The 25,993-nt window shown below is 37.3% G+C and overlaps 1 protein-coding gene across 3 annotated transcripts; it reads right to left on the reverse strand.

The window, feature by feature from the left end:
* LOC112643529 (zinc finger protein 850-like) lies at positions 1-25,916 on the reverse strand. Of its 3 annotated transcripts, XM_035703550.2 has the most exons (6): positions 25,776-25,916; positions 24,717-24,794; positions 24,016-24,098; positions 21,714-21,840; positions 20,197-20,292; positions 1-4,989 (listed from the first exon to the last, which is right to left on the reverse strand). In XM_035703550.2, exons 3-6 carry the CDS (start codon positions 24,022-24,024, stop codon positions 2,771-2,773), a joined length of 2,451 nt encoding a protein of 816 aa, XP_035559443.1. In that variant the 5' UTR covers positions 24,025-24,098; positions 24,717-24,794; positions 25,776-25,916; the 3' UTR covers positions 1-2,770. The 3 variants fall into 3 exon arrangements, with proteins under 3 accessions (XP_035559443.1, XP_048965882.1, XP_025277296.1); XM_049109925.1 differs by lacking the exon at positions 24,717-24,794 and having other exon boundaries at positions 25,776-25,912; XM_025421511.3 differs by lacking the exons at positions 24,016-24,098; positions 24,717-24,794; positions 25,776-25,916 and adding an exon at positions 22,417-22,692.
* Between the last annotated feature and the right edge of the window lie 77 nt (positions 25,917-25,993).

The following is a 25,993-nucleotide window of genomic DNA, read 5'->3' on the forward strand; positions in this document are numbered from 1 at the left end:
TATATATATGTTATTTTATTGTGGTTATCATTTCACAGTCTATACCAAAATCATCATGTACATCTTTATTTTTTAAATTATTTTGAGGTATAATATACAGAAAAATGAACAAATCACAATTATATAAACAATAAATGTATACACTCACCCAGATCAATAAATAGAAAAATACCTACATGGCTTGTATCCTCTTGTCACTAATCCCTATCCCACAGGGGTAGTCAGTATTCCAACCTCTGCCAACACAGATTAGTATGGCCTGTTTGTAAGGTTTTAACAATTATAGAGCATTTTCTTTTATGTCTGGCTTTTTTCCTCTCAATGTTATGTTTGTCAGGTTCCAACACGTTTCTGTGTCTAGCAATGCAACTTTTTCATTGCTGTATAGTCTCCAATCACATGAATGTACCACTTCTTATGTATCCGTTATACTGCTAGGAACTTCCTTGCTCATGTCAGGGTGAACACATGTATACATTTCTGCTTGGCAAGTAAATAGAAATGGAACTTCTGTGTCATTGGGCATGTATATGCTTACCTTTAGTGGACATTGCAAGTTTCCCAAACTGGATGTACCAAACTATATTTTCACCAACACACATAAAAGTTCTGATTGCTCCACAGTCTAGCAAATAACACCTGGTACTATAAGATATTTGGCCATTTCGGCAGGTGTGTGTGTGTTGGGGGGGGGGGGTATTATTTTATGGTTTCAATATTTCTTTCTCTGATAACTCATGAGGGTGAGCACATTCTCATGTTTTTGGACCATCTGGATATCTCTTTTCTTCATATACAGCTTTTATTATGTGGAGATAGTTTCTCTTTATTCCTATGTTTGTTAAAATTTTTTTTTCACAAAAGGGTATTGAATTTTGTCAAATGCTTTTTTCCACATCAACTGAGATGATCATATGGGTTTTTCTCTTCATTTTTTTTTCTTCTCTTCATTTTCTTGACAAGACATATTACATTGGTCAATTTTCTTATGTTAAACCATCCTTGCATTCCAGGAATAAATCCTGTTTGTTCATCGTATACAATCTTAATATACTGAACTGTTGTTTAGTATTTTGCTGAAGATTTCTGCACCAATGTTCAAAAGGGATACTGTTCTGTAGTCCTGTTTCTTCTAGTGCTTTTGACTGGCTTTGGTAACAGGGTTATACTGGCCTCATAGACTAAGTTAGGAAACATTCCCTCTTCTTTCATTTGTTAGAAAAATCTAAGAGAGATTTGTATTAATTCTTCCAATATTTGGTTTGATTTGCTAATGAATCCATCAGGTCTAGGTCTTTCTTTGTTGGGAGATTTTTTTATTACTGAGTCAATTTCCTTACTAGCTATACACTAGTTATGAGTCTACCCAGATTTTCTATTTCTTTATGATTAAGTCTTGGCTATCTAATTATTTGGCATATAATTGTTTAGAGTACTCTCCAATAATCCTTGTATTTCTGCAGAGTCCGTAGTAATGTCCTCACTTCATTTCTAGTTTTAGCAATTTGAATTTTTTTCTTAATCCATCTAGATAAGTTTATCTACTTTGTTGATCTTTTTAAAGAAACAATTTTTGGCTTCAAGATTTTCTCTACTGTTAACTCTATTTCACTTCACTTAATTGTCCTAATCTTTATTATTTCCTTCTTTCTGCTAGCTTTGCCCTTAGTTTGTCCTTTTTTCTATTTCCTTAAGTTGTAAAATTAAGTTGTTGATTTGAGTTAGGTTGTTATTTTTATTTTTTAAATTTTTTAAATTTTTAATTTTTTAAAGATTTTATTTATTCATGAGAGACACAGAGAAGGAGAGAGAGAGGCAGAGACATAGGCAGAGGGAGAAGCAGGCTCCATGCAGGGAGCCCGATGTGGGACTCGATCCCGGGACCCCAGGACCACGTCCTGGGCTGAAGGCAGGCGCTAAACCGCTGAGCCACCCAGGGATCCCCTAGGTTGTTATTTTTAAATATAAACTCTTATAGCTATAAACTTCGCCCTGAGCATCACTTGTAAAACTTAAGTTTATAGTTTTGTCAACTATACTTTCAGTAAAGCTGGTTAACAGAAAAAGAGTGGTCATATTGGGCCTATAACACTTCCTTACCAAAAGATCAAGAGCCCTCATAGCCTCTGCCATCTACTGGGCTTATTGCCTTCTGTGGAAATATCTTTTCCTGTGTCAGACTCAATGTGTACTCCTTAGTTCTGCTTAATCACAGATGTCAAGGACCCTCAGGGATGCTCCCAGTTTTCTGGATATCAAATCCCTTGGGCAAGGGGTTGCTGATCTGCTGTGTAGCACAAAGTGTGTTACTATGTGCAGGTACACTGCTCCTATCAAATGTGGAGTTGATTTGCTGGCCATGGGTTACTGACATACTATTATAAAAAGCTAGATCCTATGTACTCTATCTCCTTTCTTCCTCTAAGTGAACATTTTATTACTTGATCCTGGTGTTTGCTGTTCTCCATGACCTCAAGTCACACAGTAGTCTCTTCCCTGAGTGCTACTTATCTGCAGACAGCCTAGCCTCCTGGTCAATAGTGAATCATAGAGGAATGCCATAAGACTTTCTTATATAAAGTACAATACAAATTCTCTGAATATGAACAACACTGGGGTCATAACTGAAAAATTTCAAGGATTATTTAAATTCTAGGCAGTTTATATCAATATAAATTATTTATACCTTATAAGAATTGAACCATATGTAAAAGCCTTCTCACATTGTTTGTACTTTAAGCATTGAACTAAGCCTAAAGGACTTTTCAGATTAGTTACATTCAAAGGGTTTCTCACCAGTATGAATACTCTGATGTACTTTGAAGTTTGAAATTAGTCTAAAGGACTTCCTACATTTATTACATTCAAATGGTTTCTTACCACTGTGAATACTCTGATGACGAGTAAGCCGTCCGTATTCACTAAAAGCCTTCCCACATTCCTTACACTCATAGGGTTTCTCACCAGTATGAAATCTATGATGTATAGTAAGTTGATGGCTGCTCCTAAAAGCCTTATCACACAATTTACATTCATAAGGTTTTTCACCTGTATGAATTCTCTCATGTCTAACAAGATGTGAGGCCTGACTAAAGGCCTTCCCACAATTTTTACATGCAAAGGGTTTTTCACCAGTATGAATTCTGTCATGTTGTATAAGGTTTGAGGCTTGACTAAAGGTTTTGCCACACTGCTTACATTCATAGGGTTTCTCACCAGTATGAATTCTCTGGTGTATTCTAAGTGTCCCAACATCACTAAAGGCCTTCTCACATTCCTTACATACATAGGATTTCTCACCAGTATGAACTCTTCCATGTTGAGCAAGGTTTGAGGCACGACTAAAGGCCTTCCCACATTCTTCACATTCATAGGGTTTCTCACCAGTATGAATTCTTTTATGTACTCTAAGGTCTGTAAAACGAATAAAGGCTTTGCCACATTCCTTACACACATAAGGTTTCTCACCAGTATGAAATCTATGATGTATAGTAAGTTGATGGCTGCTCCTAAAAGCCTTATCACACAATTTACATTCATAAGGTTTCTCACCTGTATGAATTCTCTCATGTCTAACAAGATGTGAGGCCTGACTAAAGGCCTTCCCACAATTTTTACATGCAAAGGGTTTTTCACCAGTATGAATTCTGTCATGTTGCATAAGGTTTGAGGCTTGACTAAAGGTTTTGCCACACTGCTTACATTCATAGGGTTTCTCACCAGTATGAATTCCCTTATGTACTCTAAGGTCTGTACGACGACTAAAGGCTTTGCCACATTCCTTACACTCATAGGGTTTCTCACCAGTATGAATTCTCTGGTGTATTCTAAGTGTCCCAACATCACTAAAGGCCTTCTCACATTCCTTGCATACATAGGATTTCTCACCAATATGAACTCTTCCATGTTGAGCAAGGTTTGAGGCACGACGAAAGGTCTTCCCACATTCTTCACATTCATAGGGTTTCTCACCAGTATGAATTCTTTTATGTACTCTAAGGTCTGTAGGACGACTAAAGGCTTTGCCACATTCCTTACACACATAGGGTTTCTCACCAGTATGAAATCTATGATGTATAGTAAGTTGATAACTGCTCCTAAAAGCCTTATCACACAATTTACATTCATAAGGTTTTTCACCTGTATGAATTCTCTCATGTCTAACAAGATGTGAGGCCTGACTAAAGGCCTTCCCACAATTTTTACATGCAAAGGGTTTTTCACCAGTATGAATTCTGTCGTGTTGTATAAGGTTTGAGGCTTGACTAAAGGTTTTGCCACACTGCTTACATTCATAGGGTTTCTCACCAGTATGAATTCTCTGGTGTATTCTAAGTGTCCCAACATCACTAAAGGCCTTCCTACAATCTTCACATTCATAGGGTTTCTTACCAGTATGAATTCTCTTATGTATTCTAAGATCTGTAAGACGACTAAAGGATTTGCCACATTCCTTACATTCATAAGGTTTCTCACCTGTATGAATTCTCTCATGTCTAACAAGATGTGAGGCCTGACGAAAGGCCTTCCCACAATTTTTACATGCAAAGGGTTTTTCACCAGTATGAATTCTGTCATGTAGCATAAGGGTTGAGGCTTGACTAAAGGCTTTGCCACATTGCTTACATTCATAGGGTTTCTCACCAGTATGAATTCTCTGGTGTATTCTAAATGTCCCAACATCACTAAATGCCTTCCCACAATCTTCACATTCATAGGGTTTCTTACCAGTATGAATTCTCTTATGTATTCTAAAGTCTGTAAGACGACTAAAGGCTTTGCCACATTCCTTACATTCATACGGTTTTTTACCAGTATGAATTATTTGATGTACTCTAAGGTCTGTATGACAACAAAAGGCCTTCCCACATTCCTTACATTCACATGGTTTCTCTTCATTATAATTTCTGGAATGCAGGCTAAGGGATGAATGTTTTGTATAAATGTACATTTTTCCATAGCAGATTATTTCATATCTTGATTCCAAATCTAAAACAAATAAGAAAAAAATTATTTTCCTAATCAGAAAAGGTTCTACAGAATTAAGAAAAATAGGAAATCATACCCATTAGAGATGGTTTAAAGATGTCTAAAATAGTTAAACAACTGGAACACATACAAGGAGAATTCAGGAAATAACATTTATGCAGTAGAGTGCTGGATAATGTGCAACAACCAGCTCTGCACCCACATCCAGCACTGATTTATAGTGTTTGTCAATGTCTATGGTATAAATACTCCCACCATGGGTAATTTCAGGCTATCAATATAATGTAATGGAACCTAGGCTCTGGACAAAAAGGAAAATCTTGTCCTTAAAGAGCCAGTACCAGCCAGCTCTAACATATAATTCCATCTAAAATATAATTTATACATGCATAAAATTGAAAAAGGCAACTACTTATACGTCAACATTCCTCAGTCACAACTCCCCTAAAAATACACATTTCCACCACTGTGGTTCATTCCCTCCTATGCATAGCCATGTGCGTTCTCCTTTGCTCTTCATAATAGTTAAGATTTCAAGGGTCTTTACTTATCCTGAGATTTTTTTATTTCTTATCCTTAGAGCTGTTCAATCTATTTTATTCCTTTATATCTTTCCTCAGATCCTCTCTGGCTTTCCCTTTTAACCAAGGCCAACCACTGTAATAATCCCAAGAAAAGTCTATCAATCAACTTTCTGACAAATACCAGGTAAATACCTTACATTATAGGAATACCTCAAAGATACTGAGGGTTTACCATAGCTAATATACTCAATGGTTAAAACTGAGAGCCTCTAAGATCAGGAATAAGACAAGGATGCCCACACTCACTACTTTTATTCAACATAGTTCTGGAAGTCCTAGCCACAACAATCAGACAACAAAAAGAAATAAAAGACATCCAAATTGGTAAGGAAGACATAAAAATTTCACTGTTTGCAGATGACATGATACTAAAGAAAATCCTAAAGCCTCCAGCAAAAATCTACTACAACTGATAAATGAATTCAGTAAAGTCAGAGAATACAAAATTAATATATAAATCTGTTGTATTTCTTTTTTAAAGATTATTTATTTATTCATTCATTCATTCATTCATTCATTCATTTATTGAGAGAGAGAGAGGGGGGCAAGCAGGCAGAGAGGCAGAGACATAGGCAGAGGAAGAAGCAGGCTCCATGCAGGAAGCCCGATGTGGGACTCGATGCTGGGTCTCCAGGATCACACCCTAGGCTGCAGGCGGTGCTAAACCACTGCGCCACTGGGGCTGCCCTCTGTTGCATTTCCATACACTAATAATGAAGTAGCACAAAGAGAAATTAAGACAACCATCCTATGTACAACTGCATCAAAATTAATGAGGTACCTAGGAATAAAGTTAACCAAGGAAGTCAAAGATTTATACTCTGAAAAACTATAGAACAGTGATGAAAGAAATTGAAGATGACCAAAAAAAAAAAAAAAAAAAAAAAGGAAAGTTGTTCCATGCTCATGGATTGGGAGAAGCAATATTGTTCAAATGCCCATACTACCCAAAGCAATCTACAGATTTAATGTAATCCCTATCAAAATACCAATAGCATTTTTATTTTTTTTATTTAAGATTTTATTTATTTATTCATGAGAGACACAGAGACACAAGCAGAGGGAGAAGCAGGCTCCATGCAGGAAGCCCGATGTGGGACTCAATCCCAAGGCCCCAGGATCACACCCTAGGCTAAAGGTGACGCTAAACTGCTAGCTACCCAGGCTGTCCCCAATAGCATTTTTCATAGAACTAATATAAATACTAAAATTTGTATGAAAACCACAAAAGACACAGAACAGCCAAAGCAACCTTAAAAAACAAGAACAAAACCAGAGGTATCACAATCTCAGATTTCAAGATATATTACCAAATTACAGTAATTAAAACAGTATGGTATGGCATACATAGATCAACAGAGGAGAACAGAAAATCTAGAAATAAATCCAAACTTTTATGGCCAAACTACAGCAAAAGAGGCAAAAATCTACAATGGGAAAAAGACAGTCTCCTCAACAAATTGTATTGGGAAAACTGGACAGCTACATGGAAAGGAATGAAACTGGATCACTTTCTTACACTATACACAAAAATAAATTCAAAATTCATTGAAGACCTAAATGTGCTGGGCAGCCTGGGTGGCTCAGTGGTTTAGCGCTGCCTTCAGCCCAGGGTGTGATTCTGGAGACTGGGACATCGAGTCCCATGTAAGGCTCCCTGCATGGAGCCTGCTTCTCCCTCTGCCTGTGTCTTTGCCTCTCTCTCTCTGTGTCTCTCATGAATAAATAAATAAAATCTTAAAAAAAAAAAAAGAAAATGTAAACATGAAACCTGAAATCATAAAATTCCTAGAAGTAAACATAGGCAGTAATCTCTCTGACGTAGCTATAAAAACATTCTTCTAGATATGTCTCCTTTGGCAAGATATGTCTCCTTTGGCAAACAAAAGCAAAATTAAACTATTGGAAATATATATATATATATATATATATATATATATATATATACACACACACATACACATATATATCCCAATATATTGGGAATATATCAAAATAAATTTTACACAGTGAACAAAGAAATAAAAAAAAAACAAAAAGGCAACCTACTGAATGGGAGAAGATGTTTCCAAATGATGTATCCAATAAGGGGTTAATATCCAAAATACATAAAGAACTTACACAACTCAACAGCAAAAGACCAAAATAGTCCAATTGAAAACATGAATAAACGTTTTCCCAAAGAAGATATACATACAACAAACAGACACATGAAAAGATTCTCTAACCATCAGGGAAATGTAAACAAAAATAATGAGGTATCACCTCACACTTGCTGGAACAGCTAAATCAAAAACACAAGAAATATCAAGTGTTGGCAAGGACATAGGAAAAAAGGAACCCTAGTGTGCTGTTGGTGGGAATGAAAGCTGGTACAGCCACTGCAGGAAACAGTATGGAGAAAGGCAAATACTATGTGATCTTTCTTTCTTATATGTGAAATCTTAAACACACACACACACACAACCAAGCTCATGGCTACAGAGAACAGACTGATGGTTGTCAGATATGGGGAGGTAGAAGGGAGACAGGTGGGCAGCCTGGGTGGCTCAGTGATTTAGTGCCACCTTCAGCCTGGGGCCTGATCCTGGAGACCCAGGGTCGAGTCCCACATCAGGCTCCCTGCATGGAGCCTGCTTCTCTCTCTGCCTGTGTCTCTGCCTCTCTCTCTCTGTGTCTTTCATGAATAAATAAATGAAATTGAAAAAAAAAAAGAAGGGAGACAGTTGTATAAGCAGACTTGAAGACCTATATTATACTTTCTCAATATCTAATCTAAACTATGGATTTAGGGTCGCCTAAGTGGCTCAGTGGTTGGGCATCTGTCTTTGGCTCAGGGTATGATCCCGGGATCTGGGATTGAGTCCCACATCGGGCTCCTTGCAGGGAGCCTGCTTCTCCCTCTGCTTGTGTCTCTGCCTCTCTCTCTGTATCTCTCATGAATAAATTAATAAAATCTTAAGAAAAATAAATAAATAAATAAATAAATAAATAAATAAATAAACTATAGATTTAGGATATTTGGATAAAGGGTAGATTTAGGAAGCAAGCAAAAAAGGTGAGCCTGGAGATCTTATTCCAGAAGAAAGGGAAGACTTCAAAGACTCACAGCTATGACATCCCAAAACTTCAAAATTACTAGCATAAAAATTATTGTGAGAGATAAACCATGCAATAAAAAGCCATCAATCAGCAATGAGATTTTACAAGAGGAAAAAAATTCTCACCATTAAATAATTCCATAGTTGAAAAAGTAGTTCCAGGGACGCCTGGGTGGCTCAGAAGTTGAGTGTTTGCCTTTGGCTCAACGTGTGATCCCAGGATCTGGGATTGAGTCCCATATTGGGCTCCTTGCATGGAGCCTGCTTCTCCCTCTGCCTAGGTCTCTGCCTCTCTTTTTCTCTCTCTCTCTCTTTATGTGTCTCTCATGAATGAATGAATGAATGAATAAATAAATAAATAAATAAATAAATAAATAAATATCCTTTAACAAAGAAAAAGAAAAAGTAGTTCCAGTATGGTGGCATTAAGTCCCTACAACATGCCCCTCACCTTGACTGATCTCAATTATAAATACCTGACAAGACAAAAAACATTAACCACATAAGGACTATAAATAAAAGTAGTATGGTTTTTAAAAGGAGTCAAAACTTTACAGAGTAACCCAGATTGAGCTGAGTTTCTTGCTATTTTACTTACTCTCATGTCCTTGCCTCAAGGGTTGGTCCCAAGTTATGATGGAGGCAAGCATGAGCTACAAAAATTCCAACAAAACCTCTAATGTATTTCTGGCTGTAAGATCAATGGGAGGAAGCACTGCCAAACTGGAAAGTGAGAAGAGAATCCTGATAGAGAAACAGCCAGAGAAGAAAATTTCCCAATTTGGTATTTGGGTATGTGGATCAGTACAACATGTAGCGTTACCAACAACATATGCATAAGAAGGATATACATCAGTGTGGTAACACTATATCTAGTAAACAATTTAAACTGGTACTTGAAGACCTTCCCATAAAGAAAATCCTAAGCCCAGGCTGGTTCATCGGTGAATTGTTCCAAATATAATAAAAAAGTAGAACCAATTCTAAACAAACTTCCAGAAAATTGATGAGGAATCACTCTATGTAGCCAGTTACTCTAATATCAAACAGGAAAAAAAAAAAAAAAAAAAAAACAGTACAAGAAGTGAAAATTACACAGTAAAACCCCCTGTAAACGTATATGCAAAATACTAAACAATATGTTACCAAACAGAATCCACCAATATTTCAAAAAAGAAAATACATCATGCCTGTCTTAGACTGTTTGTGACCATAGCAAAATACCAGACTGGGTAGCTTATAAACAACAGAAATTAACTTCTCACAGTTCTGGAGACCAGGAAGTCCAAGATCAAAGCACCAGCATGGTCATATTCTAGTGAAGACCCTTAGCCACTACCTTCTCATTGTGCCTTCCCATAGTGGAAGGGGCAAGAGATCTCTGTGGGATCTCCTTATAAGAACACTAATCCCAAAAAAAAAAAAAAAAAAAAAAAAAAAAAAAAAAAAAAAGAACACTAATCCCATTTGAGAGGGCTCTGTCCACATAGCCTAAGCATCTCCCAAAATGCCAACATCCTAATGCCATCATCTTTGGGGGTTTGGATTTCAACATATGAATGCTGGAGAAATACAAACATTCAGACCATAACAATGAACAATTTCAGAAATAAAGAGACTGGTGGGGCACCTGGGTGGCTCAGCTGGTAAGTGTCTGACTCTTGATTGTGGCTCAGGTCATAATCTCAGGATCGTGGGATTGAGCACCACATGGGACTCCATACTCAGAACAGAGTCTGCTTATCCTTCTCCCTCTGCTCCTCCCCCTGCTTGTCCTCTCTCTCTCTCAAAATATAAATAAATAAAATCTTAAAAAGAAAAAAAAAGAAGACACTGGTTTAATATCTGAAAATTCAATCAATATAATACACCATATTAGCAAAATAAAAGAAAAAAACCCATATGGATTGCGTCTAAAGATAAAAAGTTTTTTTTTTTTAAAGATTTTATTTATTTATTCATGAGAGACACAGAGAGAGAGAGAGAGAGAGAGGCAGAGACACAAGCAGAGGGAGAAGCAGGCTCCATGCAGGGAGCCTGACACGGGACTCGATCCGGGTTTCCAGGATCAGGACCTGGGCTCAAGGTGGCGCTAAACCGCGGAGCCACCAGAGCTGCCCCTGAAGATAAAAAAAGTTAACAAAAGCTAACACCTATACTTGATAAAAACAACAGATCTATTGGTGAGAGAATGAATGCTTACTGCATATTAGGAACAATAAAAGTCAAATGTAATCTACAAAATAGCTAATAGAAAATAACTGTATTTATTATTAATAGCAAGGGTGAAGCATATAAGACCAACATTTAGATAATAGAGAAAGATTCAAGTTTTAGAAATGCAATTTACAGAGCATCAAAAACAGGAAATATTGAGGAATAAATCTGATAAAATATGTATGAAATAATTATTGTTGAATTGATTTACAGATTCAATGTAATTCAAATAAAAATTCCAGATTTTTTTTTTTTTTTTTTTTTTTTGTCAAGGATGATGAAATTGACAAGCTGCTCCTAAAGTTTACAGGGAAATGCAAGGGACCTAGAATAATCAAAACAACAACTTACAAAAAAAAAAAAAAAAACCACAGTAAGAAGACTAACACTACACAATTATGGGACTTACTATGAAGACATAATAATCAGCAAGTTTAGTATTAATGTCAAAATGCACTAATTAATGGAATAAATAATCAGAAATAGATTCATACATATATGGAAATGTTACTTTCACCAGTGTGCAAAGGCAATAGAGCGAACAAAGGGTAGCCGTTTCAAGAAATGATGCAGGAACAATTAGAGAAAAAAAATCCATACTCTGATGAACAAAAATAAACTTTAAAATGGATCACAGACCAGACAGAATGTAAAACATAAAATTGTAAAATTTCTAGAAGAAAACAGGAAAAAATACTTGTGACCCTGGGCTTAGCAAAAAATTCTTAGGTACAACACCAAAAACCATGATTCATAAAGAATAAATTAATGAGCTGGATCCTGTCAAAGTTAAAAAACTTCTGCTCTTCCAAAGATATTGCTATAACAATGAAAACAAAATAGCAGTAGACAATAGTCAAAAAGAATGTATTTTTATGTAGAATATGAGAAATATACCACAAGTTCAATAAGAACACAACCTAATAGGACAGACAAAAGATTTAAAAAGCTACTGTGCCAAAAAAGACAGCAAAGAAGACACTCAACATTATTAGTCATTATGGAAAAGCAAATTAAAACCACCATGAAATGCCCCTATATCTTTATTTGAAAGGCCAAAATTAAAAAGATGTCCATACCAATTGTTCATAAGATATGGAAGATCCAGAGGTCTCTTACAATTCGTGAGAACATGAAATGGTACAAAAACATTATAAAACAGTTTCTTATAAATTTAAATTTATAATTTTATTTATCTAAATCTAAGTTTAAAATCTTACAAATTTAAACATATACCTACCACCCAATCAAGGTATTCAACTCCTAGGTACTTGCCCAAAAGAAATAAAAGCACACATCCATACAAAAACATAAGCAAATGTCCTTAGCATCTTTGTTATTCACCAAAACTAGAAATAACCCAAATGTCCATTTAGAAATGGACAAATGGATGGACAAACAAATGACTATAACAAAATACTGGAATAATACTGAGGAATAAAAAGAAACTATCAATGCACATAACAACTTGGATGAAACTCCCTCATAATTCTGAAGAAAACTTCTGATTTTATTATTCTGTTTATAGAGAACTATAGAAAATATAAGAATTCCATTGTGACAAAAAGTATAAAGTGTATCAGTGCTTGTCTAAGGAAGTTGAAGGAAGACGAGAAAGGATTACAATGGGACACACAGAAACTTCTATGGATTAGAGTAGGCTAAAAGCATGTTACTCCTCACCCCCAAGATATATTTGAATATTACCTTATGTGATTGAACAATATTTTATATAGCAAAAACCATGTCTCAGTTAAGGATTTGAGAAGATCCTGGGTTATCTGTTGGGATCCAAATGCAATCATAGGTACTCTTACTAGGGAGCAGTAGACAGCATTTTGAGGAAAGGAAGGACACAATATGACCATGGAAGCAGAGACTGGAATGATGGCCACAAGCCATAAATATTTAACAGCAGCCAAAAGCTTAAAAAATAAAAAAGCAAGGAATAGGTTATCCCCTACAGTGTCTGCTGACACCTGGATTTCAGACTTCTGAGATAGAGAACTGTAAAACAATAAATTCCTGTCATTTGAAATCATCTGGTTTGTGGTAATGTTCCTGTCTTCTTTGGAAAAATGTCTACTCAAATCCATTGCCCAACTTTTTATGGGGTTAGTTTGTCTTTCTGTGGTTTAGCTATAGATCTCTATAAATTTGGAATACCAGAATCTTAGTAGACCAATGATTTACAAGTATATTCTCCCATTCTGTATCTTGGCTTTTTACCTTCTTGACTGTATCCTACGAATCTCAAAACTTAAAAAAAATTTCTTTTAAAGATTTTATGTATTTATTCATGAGAGACACACACAAGAAAGAGGCAGAGACATAGGCAGAGGGAGAAGCAGGCTCCCACAGGGAGCCCAATGTGGGACACAATCCCAGCCTCCAGGATCACACCCTAAGCCAAAGGCAGATGCTCAACTGCCAAGCCACCCAGGTGTCCCAAAACTTTTAAATTTTTTTATGAAGCACTACTTATCTATTTCTTTGGTTGCCTGAGCTCTTGGTAGCACATTTAAAAAACAATCTAGGGGCACCTGGGTGGCATAGTCAGTTGAGCATCCAACTCTTGGATTCAGCTCAGATCGTGATCTCATGCTCATGAGATTCTCTCTCCCTCTGCCCTTCCTGTTCATGCTCTTTTGAAAATAAATACATCTTTTAAAAAATCCAATTGAAGGTCACAAAGATTTACACCTATGTGCCCTAAAGTATAGTTTAAGCACTTAACATTTGATCTATTTTATGTTAATTTTTGTAGATGGTGTGAGGTGGAGATGCAATTTCATCGTTTTGCGTGTTAATATCTTTTTTTTTTTTTTTTTTTTTGAGAGAGTGAGCAAGGAAGTGAAGGGCAGAGGGAGACAGAATCTAAGCAGGCTCCATATCCAGCACAGAGCCTGATGTAAGACTTAATCTCACAACCCTCACCTGAGCTGAAATCAAGAGACAGACACTTAACTGAATGGGTCACTCAGGCGCCCCTATAAAAATACATTTGACAGGGACACCTGGATGGCTCAGCAGTCGAGCACCTGCCTTTGGCCCAGGGTGTGATCCTGGAGTACATACACACATATATACATATATACATGTATACATATATATATACATATATATACATACATATATATATCTACGCGCGCACACACACGCACATATATATACTATACACACACATATATACGCACATTTGACAAAGAATCATTTGTTGAAAAGCCTCTCCTATCCCCATCCCACTTCCCAATGAACTGTACCAACATCCTTACTGAAAATCCAATGGCCATAGATCTATTGGTTTACTCAGAAAACCCAGAAATGGGTGCCTGGGTAGCTCAGTTGGTTAAGAGTCTGCCTTCAGCTCAGGTCATGATTTCAGGGTCCTGGGATGGAGCCCGCACTGGGCTCCCTGCTCAGCGGAAAGTTTGTTTCTCCCTCTCCCTCTGCCTGCTGTTCCCCCTGGTTCTGCTCTCTAATAAATTAATTAAAAATCTTTAAAAAAATAAAAGAAAACCCAGAAACGGACACACAACTATATGGTCAACTAATCTCTGACAAAGCAGGAACACACAATGCAAAGACGACAGTCTCTTCAACAAATGGTGTTGGGAAAACTGAATAGCAACTTGCAGAAGAATGAAATTGGACCATTTTCTTAAAGCATACGCAAAAATAAGTTCAAAATGGATGAAAGACCTAAATGTGAGATAGGAAACCATCAAAATCTTAGAGGAAAACATAGGCAGCAACCTCTTTGACTTCAACAGTAGGAATCTCTTATTAGACACATCTCTCAAGACAAGGAAAACAAAAGCAAAAATGAATTTCTGGGACCTCATCAAGATAGAAAAATTCTGTACAGTGAAGGAAACAATCAACAAAACTAAAAGGAGGCCTACAGAAGGAAGAAGATATTAGCAAATGATATATCTAACAAGGGTTAGTATCCAAAAATCTATAAAGAATTTATTAAACTCAACACCCAAGAAACAAATAATTCAGTTAAGGAATGGGCAGAAGACATAAATAGGCATATTTTCAAAGACATCCAGATAGCCAACATACACATGAAAAGATGTTCAACATCACTCATCATCAGGGAAATACAAATCAAAAGCACAATGAGAGATACCACCTCACACCTACCAGAATAGCTAAAATTAACACAGGAAATAACAGATGTTGGTGAGGATGTGGAGAAAGGGGAACCCTCTTACACTGCTGATGGGAATGCAAATTGGTGCAGCCACTCTGGAAAACAGTGTGGAGGTTCCCAAAAAGTTAAAAGTAGAACTACCTGACAACCCAGTAATTGCACTACTAGGTACTTGCTGAAAGGATACATAAATACTAATTCAAAGGGGCATATGGACCCCAACGTTTATAGCAGCATTATCAACGATAAGCTGAACTATGGAAAGAGCCCAGATGTCCGTCAACTGATGAAGGGATAAAGAAAATGTGACAGACATATACAATGGAATATTACTCGGCCATCAAAAAGAATGAAATCTTGCCATTTGCAATGATGTGGATGGAGCTAGAGTGTACTATGTTGAGCAATATAAGTCAGTCAGAGAAAGATAAACACCATATGATTTCACTCAGATGGGGAATTTAAGAAACAAAACAGATGAACATGGGGAAGGGGGGAAAAAGAGAGAAGCAAACCATAAGAGACTCTTTTTTTTTTTTAAGATTTTATTTATTTATTCATGAAAGACAGAGAGAGAGAGGCAGAGACACAGGCAGTGGGAGAAGCAGGCTTCATGCAGGGAGCCTGACGTGGGACTTGATCCTGGGACTCCAGGATCACACCCTGGGCCAAAGGCAGATGCTAAACCGCTGAGCCACCCAAGGATTCCCCAAGAGACTCTTAAATAAAGAGAACAACCTGATGGAGGGGAGGAAGGTGGGAAATGAGCTAAATGGGTGCTGAGTATTAAGGAGGGCACTGATTGTGTTGAGCACTAGGTATTATATATAAGTGATGAATCACTAAATTTTACTCTTGAAATCAATACTACACAATCTGATAACTAGAATTTAAATAAAAATGTGAAGATTATTTATTTTTTGAGAGAGACAGAGATAGTGACAGAGATAGCAAGAGAGAGCATAAGCAGGAAGGAGAGGGAGGAGCAGATTCCCCACTGACCAGGGAGCGGGACACTGGGCTTGATCCCAGGACCTTGGGATCATGTCCTGAGCTGAAAGTAGACACTTAACTAACTGACCCACCCAGGCACCTTGAATTAAAATAGAAATTTGAAGGAATAAAAAGATAATATTGGTTTATTTCAGGATACTTTTATTTTACACATACAGAGACACAGAAAAAATGCTAGGACCACACTGTTGCGTTACTAAGTTTTGAAATTGGAAAGAATAATTGCTCTTACAACCTTTTTTTAAAGCTTTTTTAAAAAAAACAAAAAACAAAAAAAACAATTCTGTGTTCAGGCAGCTCCGGGGGCTCAGTGGTTTAGTGCTGCCTTCAGCGCAGGGTGAGATCCTGGAGACCCAGGACCAAGTCCTGTGTCAGGCTCCCTGCATGGAGCCTGCTTCTTCCTCTGCCTGTGTCTACATCTCTCATGAATAAATAAATAACATCTTTAAAAAATAATAGTAAACAATTCTGGTTTCCTTGCATTTCCAAAAAATGTTACGATCAGCTTGTAATCAAGTTAGCTGAAATAATTCTGGTAGGAATTGTGGTGAGTCTTTACATTAACTGGGGAACTATCAACAGTATTAAATATGCTGATTCATTAATATGGGTTAATTTCAATTTACTTAGATATACTTAAATGTCTTTTTTTTTTTTTAAGATTTTATTTATTTATTAGAGAGAGAGAGAGAGAGAGAGAGAGATACAGGCAGAGGGAGAAGCAGGCTCCATGCAGGGAGCCTGACATGGGACTCTATCCCAAGTCTCCAGGATCATGCCCTGGGCTGAAGGCGGCGCTAAACCGCTAAGCCACCGGGGCTGCCTTTAAATGTCTTTTCTAATAGGGTAGTTTTCAGTATATAATCTAGCATTTCTCTTGTTAAATTTGCAAGTAAGTATTTTGTTTTGTTTTGTTTTTTAAGATTTTATTTATTCATGAGAGACATAGAGAGAAGCAGTGACATAAGGAGAGGGAGAAGCAGGCTCCCTGTGGGGAACCTGATTCAGGACTCAATGCCAGGACCCTGAGATCACAACCTGAGCCAAAGGCCAGGAAGACTGAGCCACCCAGGTACCTCTAGTTGTCCGATCCATTATTGAAAATGACATTGTGGTCTCTACAAATTATTGTTGAATGTTCTATTTTTTCCCTCATTCTGTTGAGTTTTTGTTTCACATATTTTAGGGCTCTGTTGTTAGGTGATATGTATTTATATCATATTGATAGATTGGCACTTTTATTATTACAAAATATTCTTGTTTGTCTCTACTAACAATTTTCACTTTAAGTCTTTTTTTTCTGATACTAGTAGAACCACTCCAGCTCTCTCTTGGTTGTATTTTGCATACTCTTTTTTTCCATCCTTTATTTTAACCTATTTGTGTTTTTGACACTACAATGTATTTCTTATAGACAGCACACAGTTGAATGTTTTATTTTTAATCCATTCTGCCACTGTTGGTCTTTTAAATGGAATGGGTACTCAATTTACATTTAATGTAATTACTGATAGAATTTACATCTGAGGGCACCTGGGTAGCTTAGTGGTTGAGCGTCTGCCTTTGGCTCTGGTTGTGGTCCCGGATCCTGGGATCGAGTCCTATATCAGAGGCTCCCCAGAGGAAGCCTGCTTCTCCTTTGGCCTCTCTTCTGTGTGTCTCTTGTGAATAAATAAATAAAATCTTTTTTTTTTTTTAAGTTTTTTTTAATTTATTTTTTTTAATTTTATTTATTTATTTATTCACAAGTGACACAGAGAGAGAGAGAGAGGCAGAGACATAGGCAGAAGGAGAAGCAGGCTCCATGCAGGGAGCCTGACGTGGGACTTGAACCAGGACTCCAGGATCACGCCCTGGGCCAAAGGCAGGCACTAATCGCTGAGCCACCCAGGGATCCCACAAAAAAAAAATTTTTTTAAATTTACATCTGAAATTTTACTTCTTAGCTTCTTTGTCTTATGTCTTTTCTCCCTATCTCTTAATTACTGCCTTCTCCTGTGATAAAAATTATGTTCTAGAGTACCATTTGATTTCTTTACTTTTTTTTTTTTTTTTTTTTAAGATTTATTTATTTGAGAGAGAATGCATGCATGGGGATGAGGAGGGGCAGTCTTCAAGCAGACTCCCCAACAAGTGCAGAGCCCTATGCAGGACTTGATCTCACAAACTGAGATTATGACCTGAGCCAAAACCAAGATAAGAAGCCTAACTGAGACACGCAGGCACTCTTTTTACTGTTTGTTTTGTTTTGTTGCTATATAATTTTTTAGTTATTTTCTTAATGGTGTTCCTGAGAATTACAATTAAGATCTTAGTTGGTTGGGACGCCTGGGCTTAGTGGTTGAGTATCTGTCTTCAGCTCAGGGCATGATCCTGGAGTCCTCGGATCGAGTCCCACATCAGGCTCCTTGCATGAAGCCTGCTTCTCCATCTGCCTATGTTTCTGTCTCTTTCTGTGTCTCTCATGAGTAAATAAAATAAAATAAACCAATTACTATCAACTTAATTATAACTATAAAAAACTACGTTCCTGAATACCTCCATTCCTTCCCCAAACCATGATAATCTGAACAATTGAAAAAAAAAATAATAGAAGAAGCTCTAAAACCACAAATCCAGAGTTTGACTCCTTCCTCAAAATTGAGGAAAGTTAATTTGCATCTAAGTAGCCAAAAAAAGAAGCCAAAAAAGTTCCATAGAAAGTATTATGACTAAAGTTAAAGACAGTTATAGAAACAATATACATACATCTAAAACAAATGCTAAAACAAACCTAAAACAGGGAAAAACCAAATTATACTATTTAGAAACATGCTAAGAGAAAAGTAAATATTTTAGATTATGAAAGAGCCTAAGTGAAATTTAGAAAAATTCAGAATTAGATAATAGAATTTGTAAGCAAATTTCATATAAATAAAAAATGAATACCAACCTAGAAATATGAGAATAAATCCAACAGATAAATGTTAATACAAATAAAGAAATATTTGAAAAGAATGTGAAAATGAATAACAAATCAATCTATAATGGTTCTATCTATACTTCTGTGTAAGTCTTTTTTTCTAATCAGGGATTCTAATGACTCTTAAAAAACAATTCTAATTCTTTATAATAAACCACAAATCTTATAGGATCTGATCCTTCCTAATATACTGGCTTCACGTCCTATTAGTCACCACTCACTAAATCTGATCTACATGCTGCTCCTCAAACACACAAACCTCATTCCCCCTTCATGGTCTCTGCATTGTGTTTCACTCTCTTTGGAATGTTTTTGCTCATACACTTTGAGACCCTGAGCCCTTACTTCATGTCTCCGCAAAAATGTTACCTCCTCTGAAAATGGTTCCTTACAATGCTACCTTACTGAAGTTTGCTGTGTTCTTGGCTAGTGTCTGTCCTAACATATATTTCACAATCTGATATTACTTATCTATTTATTTTTGTACTTATCTCTTCTTTAATACAGTATAATCTGCATTATTGCACGGACATTATCTGTCCTACTGAGTATTACTGGATTGACTGTGCCAAGTACAGTGCCAGACTGAGTATTCAAATACATGCCAGATACATGAATGAATGTATTTTTTAAAAAAGATTTTTATATATTTATTTTGAGAGAGCACATGTGCACTCAAGAGTGGGGAAAAGGGCAGAGGGAGAAGGAGAGGGAGAAAGAATTTGAAGCAGACAGAACTCAATGCAGGGCTCAATCTCAAAACAGCAAGGCCATGACCTGAGCCAAAACAGGGGCAGATGCTTAAGCGACTGATCCACCCAGGCACCCCAGGAATTAATGTATTTCAGACAACAGAGCCCCATTGAAAAAGAGTATCTGGAAAAAATTTAGGTCCAAAACACAGGTAAAATGGCTACACTTCAGAAGGGAGTGTCTAGCAATGAATTGGGAGAGAAAAATGAGAAAAATTACATACTGAATGGTTAATGAGGTAAAGTTTACTGGGTAGCTCATACTGAAAAATTTCTGCTCAATATTATAAACCTTTTCTTTACTGAGAAAGGAATCTTCCAACCAACATTTCAAGGATGTGTTTACCATGTGCATTGACCACTCGGGCTATTACTTTCATAAATGACTTCCCTTGCCTGATTTGTTCTTACTTACCTGTATCCCATCTTTTGGTTTCTTCCCTTAGAACCATCCAGGGTTCTTTTCCTTGCTCCAATAAGGTAATTACATCTGGCTTAGAAATGGAATAGCCTGAGTATAAAGAAAAGAAATGCCACAGGCTGTAGACATAAACTTTGAACATCAAAATTAAAATTAGTAATTGAAAGGTCAAAAAGATATTGAATATTTTAGAGAAGAGTGAGAGAATTAAAGAACCTGAGATTAGTTAGGTAATATAAAATTCTGTTTTGTTGTTTGTTTAAAATTTAAATTCATATGTGTTCCAATTCAAGAGAACAAGCAGAATGTGGGTGAAAACACAACACACTCTGGAACCTGGGATCAATTCCTGCCTTTTCCACTTTCCAGTCTGGGTATAACCTTGGACAACACTTAAACCCACTATACCTCAGTATTCACACTTGTATAATGGGGATAATAACAGCAATGTTGGGAGGATTATATCAGTTAATACTCTCAATTATCTTTAGTGGCACCTGGCTGGCTAAGTTGGAAGAACCTATAACTCTTGAACTTGGGGTCATTAGTTCAAACTCCGAGTTGGGTACAGAGATTACTAAAAAAATAAACTTAAAAAAAAAAAGCATATCCTTCTTAAGGAGTGAAGTGCTCATATTTTAAAAAAAATACTCAGTTATTTTTATCACATAATGTGCTCAGAATTCTGACAGAATACTGACACACTAATCATGTTAGCTATTAACATCATTGCTGTTATGCCCTCAGGGTTACTACAGTACACAAGAGATAGCTATAAGACATTCATCCCATTTTGAATGTAATTTTCATGGATTACAACTTTCAGTCATAAAGCAGATGAACTTTGTCTTAGGAAACAGACAGCTTTTCATACAGTTTTAAATGAATTTCAATTATCCAATCCACCGCTATATAAATCGTGGAGGCTCATTTGATAATAAGAGAAATTCAGGACTCTGTCAAGCTCCTATCCCTGAAACTGTATCAAATAAAGTGGGGTAGGGCAGCACCGGTGGCGCAGCGGTTTAGCGCCGCCTGCAGCCCAGGGCGTGATCCTGGAGACCCTGGATCGAGTCCCACGTCAGGCTCTCTGTATGATGCCTGCTTCTCCCTCTGCCTGTGTCTCTGCCTCTCTCTCTCTCTGTCTCTATGAATAAATAAAAATAAAAAAATAAAGTGGGGTATTAACAGCAATCTGGAGCACAAATGAATAAGAAATTTAGATCCTTTGACAAGGTCATACAATATATGCCACAGAACTCTAATTTGCCAGCTTGATCATTATGAAAAAAAGGCAAATACAAAAAAAGACCAGAGGGGGTTCTCAATAACACTTAAGGAAAAACAAAGGTGCTTAATGGAGTTGCCATTTCCAACCTGACAAAAGCTCAAGATACTTTTTGGGGGAAGAGAAAAAAGCAAATTTAACACAATTCTAAAATTCTGTTACTTTCTGAGCCTATAGAGCAGATTCTAAATTTATCCAAATTATCTGACGCCAATAAACATACCCAGTGAGACCAAGTTACCATAGTTCTCCATCATTACATCTCGGTACAAAGACTTCTGAACAGGGTCAAGACATTCCCACTCCTGCTGAGAGAAGCCTATGGCCACATCACTGAATGTTAATGATCCCTGAAACAGTAAATACATGTATTACTGAAGAAATTAAAAGTAGAGAGATGAAGGACTTCTATGCAGAAAAAGAGCAACGTAGGAAGCATGTAGGCTAGAAATCTATGATGGAAAAGGGGACCGAAACAGAACATATATATATTTTGAAGCTGGCTGATAGATAAAAAATCCTCTGTGCTCTGGGATACTTCTAAATGTCTAAACCTTTTGGAAATGAACAAAATAATAATGTCTACCTACTAAATTAAAAAAGTATAATTAAAAATTATAAGATCAATAGCCAAATGGTATGTGCCTCATATTCTCAATAAATGTGAGCTACTAAGGAATATTTTTCTTTTTAAGGGAAGAAAAAATTTAATCATGGGATACCTCTTTCCAAATTTTAGATAACTGGGTTGAATTAAATTAAGACTTACTTCAATCATCAAGTACTTCACTATTTCAAATCTTACCGTAAGTATTTTTACCTGTTTCAATAAATCCATGTATTTTTTGGACACATGATACTACATTTTATGGGTATATCAGATTTAATCACTTACATACTTAGCAAGAAGAGAAACATCAACTTACATGAGCCATTGTTTTAGATCTGCAAGAGGTGACTGATCCTCTGGGTTCCTCTACCAGAACATATTTTATGGATATGCCAGATTTAATCATTTATACACTTAGGTGCATAACATAGGTTGCATCCACAATTCTAAAATTCTGTTACTGGCTAATTTTTATTGCCACCTACAAATTCTCACTCAACACTTTCTGTATTTTAAGTGTGGTAGGTTGGGATCCCTGGGTGGCTCAGCGGTTTAGCGCCTGCCTTCGGCCCAGGGCATGATCCTGGAGTCCCGGGATCAAGTCCCACGTCAGGCTCCCTGCATGGAGCTTGCTTCTCTCTCTGCCTGTGTCTCTGCCTCTCTCTCTCTCTCTGTGTCTCTCATGAATAAATAAATCTTAAAAAAAAATAAGTATGGTAGGTCACTTTACTAATTACCAATGATCTCTATTTCCTACTATTTATGTCCTTGTGTAATCCCCTCCCTTTGAATACGGGCTGAAACCTAATCAAAGTGAATTTTTTTTAACAAATGAAATACAGTAAAAGTGATGGAATGTTACTTCCAACATTAGGTTATAAAAGACTATAATTTCTCTGTTGCTCATCCTATATTGTTGTATTACTTGCTCACTCTGATAAAGTCAGCTACCATGTTGTGAGCTGCCTTCTGGACAGGCCCACATACAATAAACCAAGAGCAATCTCCAGCCAAAAGTTACTGAGGAAGTAAGGTCCCTAGTTCAAAAGTCCATGAAGAACTGTATCCTATAAACAATCATGTGAGTGAACTTGAGTGCAGATCCACTCAAAGCTTAGTTTTAAGATATCTGTAGGTACGCCTTGGTGGCTCAGGGCTGAGTGTCTGCCTTTGGCTCAGGGCATGATCCCAGGGTCTCAGGATTAAGGCCTACATTGGGCTCCCTGCAGGGAGCCTGCTTCTCTTCTATTTTCTGCCTCTCCTTCTCACTCTCTCTCTGTGTCTCTCATGAATAAGTAAATAAAATCTTAAAAAAAAAAAAAAAAGGTTCTGAAGAAGGCTGGTTAATTATACAGGTGTCACCCAAATTTGGCGTTTTTCATTCAGCAAAAAAAGAGCCTTACTATTTATTTCTCATGGCTTCCCTATCAAAGCCACGATCTCCATTATCAAAGGCCCAAACGTATACTAATCCATACAAAGCATGAGATTTTACCCTACATTAAGATTCAGGTCATTCGGTGACAAGTTCCTCCTCATTTACCTAGAAATCTCAGATTTGTAGAAAATTTCAAAGTCTTATCATGAATAAAGAACCACTGTCCCCTTCTCATCAAACAATAGACCTAACCTTTACTTGAAAGAACTTAACTCCTTCACTATTCTCTAAGGCCCTTAAATGAAGAATGGGCACTTAAGAATATCTTGAATAATTTGGTCAGTAATTACATAAACATTAGTTAGTTTAAAGTGGGCAACAGAGAGGGCATTAGGCAATTTGGCATCCCATTTCACTGGAACAAAGGCTGGGAAGCAGGTTATTTGAAGAACCTTTCCTTCAAGAAAATTAATGAAAATACTTACATGACCTAAAAAATACACACATATTTTAGAAAGAAGAGAAACATTAACTTACATGAGCCATTGTTTTAGATCTGCAAGAGGTGACTGATCCTCTGTGTTCCTCTACCAGAAAAGTAGAGTCTAGAAAACCCAAACCTGGGAGAACAGAAGGACTGTGAGACCAGTTGTGCTTTAGGGTGTATCCACTGGACTTCAGTTAACCTTATTATTATATTCTAGTATTCTAGGTTTTAAATTACCTCACATCATGCACAATTTAGTAAGTTAGATTGTAGACAAATTCATTTCTTCATTCAATTCCCATGGGTCTCTGCTGCAGAGTCATTTCTGCATTGAACCCAGACCAGACACTTTCAAAGGAAATTTTCTGATCCATGTGACAGAATGTGGTAAGGAAAATGTGGACCTGAGCTCTGTGAGAATATCCTCCTCTTTCCACTTCTACCTCAAGACTGAAGAGGACACATCGTCTAAAGGAGAACCTCTTTTGTGGCCTTGAAATTTGGTGAAGTTGTTCAAAATATTAGAGATGGACATAGAATATTCAGCATTCTGAGTCTAACAATTATTACCAGTTAAATATAAGACAGACCAACATTGCACTACAATATGAAACAGTCGTTAAGTTAGGAAGAATATTTACACGGAAAATGTCAACAAAAAATAATCAGGCAAAAAAAAGAAAAAGAAAATAATCAGGCTGAGCAATACATTTATTTATATAAAATATAAGAATATATTAATTAGGCGCACCTGGCTGGCTCAGTTGATAAGAGTATGCCCTCTTGATCTCAGGTATGAGTTCAAGCTCCAGGTTGGGTGTAGAGTTTACTTAAAATAAAATTTTCAAAAAGAAGAGAAAAAAAAAGAATTTATTAATACAAAGAAGGGACACCTGGGTGGCTCAGCAGTTGAAGTCTGCCTTGGGCTCAGGGCATGATCCCAGAATCTGGGATGGAGTCCCACATCAGGCTCCTTGCAGGGAGCCTGCTTCTCCCTCTGCCTGTGTCTGCCTCTCTGTGTCTCTCACGAATAAATAAAATCTTTTTAAAAAATCAATACAAAGAAGACTTCCTGACAGATAATCTTTAAACAGAAGACAGGGATGCCTGGGTGGCTCAGGGGTTGGGCATCTCCTTTGGCTCAGGGCATGATCCCGGGGTACTGAGATCGACTCCCACATCGGGCTCACTGTGGGGAGCCTGCTTCTGCCTCTGCCTGTGTCTCTGCCTCTGTGTGTCTCTCATGAAAAATAAAATCTTAAAAAGAAAAAAAAAAAAACAGAAAAGGTCTGGAAATTTACATGGTCATATGCTAACCCTTCTTATATTTGTGGTCATGTTTCGTTTTGGGGGGTGTGCTGTTAGACACGAATCACTGTGTATTCAAATGTTTTCAGTCAATACATGAAACAATCAAGACTAGTGAACATATCAAATATTCCTTTGCCATGATCAGAACTTGACATCAACATTCCTAATCTTTTCGCTTAGATCTTTATGTTTACTTCATATTCATTGTAACAACTGCGTAGTAACTTGAAACTTTGTTTTTAATTTATTAAGTTGGAGGTTTCCGGGAAGTTCTTTGCATTTTCAGTTCAGACTGTTTTACTGAATGGTTTGCATTTTGTTTCTTTCCTTTGGCCCCTCACCCGCAGCACGGCCTCTCGCACACACATACCCTTCCCGTCTTTCTCATGGGGACACAAGCACCCTCCTCCGCGGCTCGAGCACCCACAGGCCCGAAGCGGGGCGGCCACCCGCGCTCCCGACTCCCACGCTTCACAAAGCCTCGCGCAGCCTCACTCACCTCCACTGGCAGTCCACGCGGGCTCCTCGCTACGTCCGCACAGCCTTTTCCGCGGCGACTCATGAGGACGTCTTCTTCACACGGGGCCACTCACGCGCGGCGCCCAACAAGCAACACCGCCCCGGTCACCGTGAGGCACAGAGCGGAGGGTCGCGAAAGCCCCGAAGCAAAGCGACCCGACCGGCCCGAGCCCCGGAGACTTCTGGGAGTGGCCGCGC

Source organism: Canis lupus, chromosome 1, assembly GCF_003254725.2.
Source record: "Canis lupus dingo isolate Sandy chromosome 1, ASM325472v2, whole genome shotgun sequence".
In the NCBI taxonomy this organism is placed as follows: Eukaryota; Metazoa; Chordata; class Mammalia; order Carnivora; family Canidae; genus Canis; species Canis lupus.

What these genes read in the sequence shown, in the direction of transcription:
- LOC112643529 (XM_025421511.3), bottom strand. Translation starts at nt 22,506, where the DNA reads ATGATTAAATCTGGCATATCCATAAAATATGTTCTGGTAGAGGAACCC. An exon ending in GATCTAAAACAATGGCTCAT is followed by an intron (nt 21,841 to 22,416) that starts GTAAGTTGATGT and finishes TTACTGTTTCAG; the next exon opens with GGATCATTAACATTCAGTGA. An exon ending in AACCAAAAGATGGGATACAG is followed by an intron (nt 4,990 to 20,196) that starts GTAAGTAAGAAC and finishes TATTTGTTTTAG; the next exon opens with ATTTGGAATCAAGATATGAA.